Consider the following 7,010-nt stretch of genomic DNA (forward strand, 5'->3'; position numbering starts at 1 on the left):
CACCTCTGAGTTCCAAGGGTCAGCGCAGGAATAAGATGTGTTGGTACTTTTCCAGGCTCTGCCCACAACCCAAGCTCCACCCCTTCACTCATGACACAAGCAGGAGGCGCTACCCACACTAGGTTATGAAATTCCCCATCATTATTATTTGTATTATTGTAGTGCCTAGGAATCCCAGTAGGTGCTGTACAACCCGAACAAAAAGACCTGCCCCAAAGAGCTGGCAATCATCTGATCCTCCCTCCTCTTTCTCATTTGTTTTGATCAACAGTGAAAGAAATGACAGTGTTAACAGCCACCGCATTGTTAGGCTTCCGGGTTAACAGGTGCAGACGAATGGGGATAGTGCCCCTTCTCAGAGCCATCATTCCAGGCAGGCTGCAGGCTGAGGCAGAGGCCCTTAGAGGGGCTGCATCACAAAGGTTTTGTACAAAATCAGGGGTTGAGACTTCTTCCCTGTTCAGCGATAGGGCAGATCCCAGGGGAGAGCCCTGGGCCGGTTTGGGCCCTGCCATGCCACTGAACCCAACCCAGCTCCAGCACATGTGGCTGAGCCAGAAGCTCCTGCTCTTCCACCATCAGCCAAGTCCAATGGCCATAAACAGGGACACTGGCTGGCCCAACAGAGGGAATTCAGGGTCTTTCACCTCCCCTGGCTCCCATCTGACCCCAGGCTGCACGTAGGCAGACCTTGGTAGACAGCTGTTCAGATCCTTGAGGGAGGGTGTTTTGAGGGGGAGGGGGCTTTGGGGGTCTCAGTGAGCAGTATAAACCCATCATGGCTACTGCCACTGGCTGCCCCTCCTGTTGGCACGCTCAGCAGAGAGACCATGGAGCCAGCAGTCCCCCCTCAGCGCTGAGGGTCAATACAGCAGGGGCAGGGCTGAGCCACACTTATTTGGGCTGGGGAGGGTGCTGGGGATAGAGGGACCACACGGGCAGCTTCCCCCGCTCACTCTGCCGCCTCCCAGCTCTGCCCACCCCACACCCTTCTCCCACTCCTCCCTTACCTGCCCCAGGCAAGGCTCTGGCAAGGTCCTGGCAGGCACTGGGCAGGGTTAGGAGCTCGCTGGAGGAATGTGCAGGCCTGCCCAGTCACAGCCAGTATCCTAGCAACCGGTGCATAGCAACCAGCTGGAGAAACAGGACAGCTTCCAGCAGGAGGGAGCGGAGGCCCAGGCTGCAGGGGGATCTCAAAGCACTTTACAAGCACTCACAATGCAGGCCAACATCCCAGATGAGGGCTGCAGGTATTTCCAGCCCTGCTGCCTGATCGCAGCACAGGCCGAGAGGTGCATCTGGCCTGGATGGGCCCTGAGCCACACAGAGGGCACTACACAGGCGCAGGTGCCCAGAGTACCCAAGCGCCCGCTGCACCCACGTCCCAGCATTACTGTGAGGCAACAGAGGCAGGGAGAGCAGCCAGTGGGGCTGTGGCCAAAGCAAGAGGCGATTGCATTAGACAGAAAGCAAGGGGCGAAGAGATGCAGCCACAGGGTGCTTGGCTGAGAGCAAGCGGTGGAGGGATTGGCCAGGCCATCGGGTAGCAAACCCAGGGGAGCCTTCACCTTGCTTAGCTCCCAGCCCTTCAGCATTGAGGAGGCAGCAACACCCCATGGCCATTCCTTGGTACTGCAGCTGAGGCTAATCTCCCTTGATCCTGGGACAGCTCCTGCTGAGTCTCAAAGACACTGAGCTGGGAATCTTTCCCAAGAGCTTCAAGGGAACAGATCAGTTGCTGTGTGTGTCCCTGCTCCCCCCTTTCCACCAGCCAGAGGTCCTGTCTTCTGCCCACTTCTCTGCCCTGCAATGAAATGACAGGTCCCACCCCCTCCTGTAGCAATGAGATACCTAAAAACCTACTGTCCCCAGCTATCCAGAGCCAGCCCCGACCTCTTCCCTTCACAACCCCAGGACTCTGAAAGCCAACCATTGGCCAGCACCGTAGGCCTCCTCATTGTAGAGGCTGCTTGCAGGAAAGGAGGATGAGAGAAGAGAAAAAGAAAGGAGGAATGAAGGCCTGGCCACTGTAACTAAGGCCCTGCATAAATTGCAGGGTGTTTGTCACAGCTCAATGTTTGAATTTCACAGGACAGGCACAACCGCCAAGTCTCCCCTTTCCCTGCCCCAAACTGCTGCAATTTCCCCCATGGGGCGATACAAGCAGGCATCCTGGCTTCCACCTCCCACCTGAAGCCACAGCTACTCATGGGGGTAGGCGACAGGTCAGTCCTACGCTGAGGAGCAAGGTAGGATGATGGGCCGGTGCAGCTGTCTCACTACATGGCACCAGCTGTCCAAGCCCATCTCTGTCCAGGCTGCAGCTGCTGCTCCCTGCCTGGCTGGTGGGGAGAAGGGGACGGCACCGATAACACATGGTGATTAGGAGCCCTGGGCTGTCTCAACCTACAGCAGCCCCTGGCAGGCCCAGGGGAAACACTGTAGGAACTGAGACTAGGATCTGCACTTGGCACACAACTAGGTGCGTGAGGGGGCCCTGCCCTGGCAAAGAGTGGAGGTGAGTCTGGAATCCATCTTTCCACCCCACTCCCCAGCACTGGGGCAGGGCCCCCTAACACACCATCTCATGCACCCAGTGGCAGATCCTGGGCTCAGCCCTTGCCGTGTCTCCCCTGGGCCTGCTGCAGGGCCAGGGCTCCTAACCGCAGCATTGTCAGCACTGCTCCCCTCTCCCTGCTGGCCAGGCAGGCAGCTCTAACGACAGCCTGAGCTGGATAGACAGTGTCATTTGATGAAACCAGCCCAGCCTGCACCCCATTACTGTGAGTTGTTCCATCCCCACTTCAGTCTCCCCCCTTTACTGGAAAAATCACAATATTGGGCTAATTTCACAATTTCCATGTTTCAGAGTAGCAGCCGTGTTAGTCTGTATCCGCAAAAATAACAGGAGTACTTGTGGCACCTTAGAGACTAACAAATTTATTAGAGCATAAGCTTTCGTGGGCTACAACCCACTTCTTTCCATGCAGTCCCTGAAACCGTGATTTAACAGGGCCTTACCGATAACACGAGAGAGAGATGGCAGCCAGGCCAGGTGCATCCTGGGACTGCGGTCCAAAGAGTAGCTGAGAACAGGCTGGTCACATCGCATTGGCTCCTCCTCCTTTCCAGCTGATACATTGCAATAAATGAAGCTAAACTCATCAAACCCACTCCTAGCATCTTTCCCATGGCAGCAATTGCTGCAGGGACACAATCTGAACACCAGCGGAAGGGGAGCGGCCAAGAGACACACTCTCTAGGATGGCAGCTCTTTGGGGCAGGAACTGCCCACTTGGTCTGTGTTTGCACAACCCCGGGCCTAGCACAATGGGGGCCTGGCGCATGACTGCAACTCATAGGTGCTTCTGCAACAAAAAATAATTGCACAGGATTCACTCTTGGAAAAGGTTGGAGAATGCTCAGTTTAAGCAAACTGTTTTCAGCCTGCAGGGTTGGTTGGGCACATAATCAGTCATTAACCTCACAAGGGAGTGAGCATTGCTGTTCCCTTCCTGGCGCAAGTGTATTTAAACAGGAGGCTGGAAAAGAGCGAGTGGTGGATACTCTTCCTGCTGGGCGGGTCTATCTTCTCCCCCCCGCCCCTCCCTTTACACTGAATTTACCCATTGGTGGGCTCTGGCCACAAGGATTTACAAGGAATGGTTAATGGAGAGGCTGTAGCCATCAGAGAGGCCCCCACGGTCAAACAACAAGAGGAATTTCACAATGAATCAAAGCACACTGTCATAATGCTATCACCTTCTATTTCTCTCGCACCAAGATGCTCTACAAGCTATATACATACAGTGCCACTGAAATGCAGCCACTTCTGAGGTGGACTGCTGCACCCGTACAACAGTGGGACAAATCCACGTAGAAATTCCCACGGTCAGGGATAGTGCTTGAAACTTTATTCGGTGGGGTTTGGAAACCTGGGTAGAAGCAACCACCGGGTGGAGGACTCCAGGAGCCAGGACCGCAGCACTGCAGGCTGCCAAATAGGTATAGGCACCTCAGCCTCTGCTGCTAGGGATGAGAAGAGGATCCCGGAGCAGACAGGGTGCCTCACCGTGAGAGCTCAAAGAGGTACTCCAGGTCCGGCTGCCACAGCCTCTGCTCCTTGTTCTTGTTCTTGGTGAACTCTTTCAGCATCACCATGACATCATTCTCAAACACCTCCGGGGTGGGCTTTGCTTCTTCAGGGAGAAAGGACACAGGATGAGACACAGCATCCCCACCCCCATTTCTCAAAGTCACCAGCTTCACATCTTTGTGCAGCCAATCAGGAGTCACACTGAACCCAGTCTCGTATCCCTCTAAAGTTATAGTGCCTCTTTCAAGTCTGCTTCACTAAACACCATGGGAACTCAGGTCAGAGCAGCTAACCACTCCTCCTAGTGAGACCCATCTCAGATGGCAGCAAACAGCTCTAGGATACAGAGGGAGTAAAACCCTGCACCCATTCAATAAGTGCAGTACAGGGGAATTCCTTCCTGCCCCCAGTTTATGATCATCCTGTGCCTTGAAGCATGGGGATTGGAAGCCCTGGACATTTTCTGAGCAAGAGTCACTGCAGTTGCTATTCTGATCCCCATACTGTATATTGCTGCATGTGGAGCCCAGGTGAGCTGAGACACGCTCATCATCCCAGAAAGCTTCCTGCTCCATCTCATCATAGGAGACAGGGCCCAGTTATAAAACCTAGCTCCTGTAGATTTTACAAAGATCAGTATCATCACCCCTATTTTGTAGATGGGGAAACTGAGGCAGAGAGAGGGGGAAGTGACTTGTCCAAAGTCACCCAGCAGACCTGGAAATAGAGCCCAAGTCTCCTGAGCCCCAGCCCACTGCTCTATCCTCTAGGCCACACTGCCTCCCACAAAGAGGGCCCTGTTGCAATACAGTACCTGTTGCCCAGTAGTAAATATCCCAGTCGTTGCTGGGCTCGTTGATCAGACGGTCATAGAGGTTCAGCTGCCGCTCAGTCATGCTGTTCAGATTCTCCTTTGCAAAGAGGCTAAGTGAGGCGAGAGAGAAACCAGGAAGCATGAGGAACATAGGAACTGCCAGGCTCACAGCCAGGGTCCATCCAGCATCCTGTATGACATTGGCCAGTGCCAGCAGCAGGCAGATGTGAGATAATCTACCCCCAAGAAGGGCTCATCCAGGTCTCTAGTAGTTAAAGATCAGCTTAACCCTGTAGCTGAGGTGTAATATCCCTGCCAACATCTGTTATCTTTAATTATAACTCTGGATATTTTAGTTATGCATAGAAATGTCAGGTCACTTGGCAATCTTACCATGTTCCTGACCTCACCAACTTCTTGTGGTAGAGAGTTCCACAAGCTAATTATGCACTGTGTGAAAAAGGATTCCCCTCTATCAGTTCTGAATTTCCCATTGTTCTATTTAATTGACTGTCCCATTGTGCTTGTTATGAGGCAGGGAGAACAGAAGCTCCCAACCTTGCTTTTCTAGACCAGTCATTGTTTTATCAATTTATGTCCCCCCTTACTTGTCTCCTTTCTAAAACAATAATCTCAGTTTTCTCTCTCTCTCTTTGTAGGAGAGTTTTTCCAGGCCCTTGATCATTCTCAACCACCTCTTTTCAGCAATACCCTTTCGGAGATGGGGTAACAATACATCACGCATTAGCCAGCTGAGGCCACACTACTAATTTATAGGGCAGCATTAAAATATTTTATCAGCACTGAATTCCACCTGCTATGGTGCTGCCCATTCCCCTAGCTGGGCTCGGTCCCGCTGAAGTTCCACGCAGTCCCCTGTAGCTTGACTAATCTCAGTAACTTCGTGTCCTCTGTACGTTTGTGACCTCGCTCTGCAGATCACTACTTACACTGAACAGCATGGGACCTGGCCCGGAACCTAAAGGCAACCTCGGTTCCCCGCCGTGGGGGGACAGGGAAGCCCGGCAGAGCCAAGGAGAGCCGGGAGAGCTGCTGGGGAGACGGAGACCCTCATGCCCGCCCCGTCCCCCAAGAAGGGGACAGGAAGCGAATCCACCCAGGGAACGTAGCAGCCAGAGAGAGACCCCGATCCGGCCCCCCATGCGCGGGGCCCCCCTTACCTGAGCAGCAGGCAGTTCTCCAGCATGCCTCGCTTCCTGCTCTCGTACAGGAGCCGGGCTCTCTTGGCCTGCAGGGGCTCGCTGGGCCGCTCCTGCCAGGGGGGCAAGGGGATCTCCAGCAGGTCCTTCCGCGAGTCGGCCGGGGAGCCCCCCTGATAGCCGCGCCGGGCGGGGAGCGAGCTCGGGCGGGGGGCGCGGAGAGCCCGTCGGGAGAAAGACAGGAGCTGCCGAGAGAGGAGGCGCGTGAGGGGGAGGGGCTGCCCCCTACTGGCCCGCACCCCCCAGCCCAGACACCCGGCAGGGCTAGGACCCGCCCAACCCCCCGCAGGGAGCCGGGCGCCCACCCGGGGCGGGGGGTTGAACGCCAGGCTCCGCTCCCCCCCCGGAGAAACCTGCCCCGCTCACCCGAAGCCCCATCGCCGCCGCCATCCCGCTTCCTGGGCCCGGCCGCTCTACTCCGGCCTCCCCCGCTCTCTATGGTACCTCCGGTCCCGGCAGGCGGGGGGCGGAAGGGGCGTGGCCTGCGGCGGAAGGGGCGTGGTGTGACGGCGCTGGCTGTGGCGGTGAGCGGTTCGCGCGCTTCGGGCCTGCTCGGGACGCTGGGCCCCGGCGCGGTAACGGGCCGGCGGGGGCCCCCCGGTGACTCGATGCAGCGGGGTTGGCGCGGGGATCGGGCCCGCGGGGAGGGGGGGCCGGTCGGCTGGCGGCAGGGCCCTGGGGCGGGGGGAGCCGTGTCCCTGCGCCCGCCTCGCCAGGGCAGCGCCGGACGGGGCCCCTGTTCTCCCGGGGGGGTTGGGTGAAGCTGGCGGGCAGATCGGGGGCGGGTAGATATAAGCGGGGAGGGAGCCGGGGGGAGCAGATGGAGGGGAGCCAGGGTGGGTAGGTCCGGGGAGGGGGGGTAGATTCAGGCCGGGCGCAC

General features: G+C 56.7%; 1 protein-coding gene across 1 annotated transcript; it reads right to left on the reverse strand.

The window, feature by feature from the left end:
• Positions 1-2,921: 2,921 nt before the first annotated feature.
• On the reverse strand, positions 2,922-6,524 carry SDHAF2 (succinate dehydrogenase complex assembly factor 2). Its single transcript, XM_065403515.1, has 4 exons — positions 6,497-6,524; positions 6,092-6,315; positions 4,911-5,020; positions 2,922-4,199 (listed from the first exon to the last, which is right to left on the reverse strand). Exons 1-4 carry the CDS (start codon positions 6,518-6,520, stop codon positions 4,069-4,071), a joined length of 489 nt encoding a protein of 162 aa, XP_065259587.1. The 5' UTR covers positions 6,521-6,524; the 3' UTR covers positions 2,922-4,068.
• Between the last annotated feature and the right edge of the window lie 486 nt (positions 6,525-7,010).

Source organism: Emys orbicularis, chromosome 4 (genome assembly GCF_028017835.1).
Source record: "Emys orbicularis isolate rEmyOrb1 chromosome 4, rEmyOrb1.hap1, whole genome shotgun sequence".
NCBI lineage: Eukaryota > Metazoa > Chordata > Testudines > Emydidae > Emys > Emys orbicularis.

Bases quoted from the DNA above. Each gene is read 5' to 3' on its own strand.
- SDHAF2 (XM_065403515.1), bottom strand. From the start codon at position 6,520: ATGGCGGCGGCGATGGGGCTTCGG. The intron at 6,316-6,496 runs GTGAGCGGGGCA...CTCTCTCGGCAG, and splicing joins CGGCGGCGATGGGGCTTCGG to CTCCTGTCTTTCTCCCGACG. The intron at 5,021-6,091 runs GTAAGGGGGGCC...CGCCTCACTTAG, and splicing joins GAGAACTGCCTGCTGCTCAG to CCTCTTTGCAAAGGAGAATC.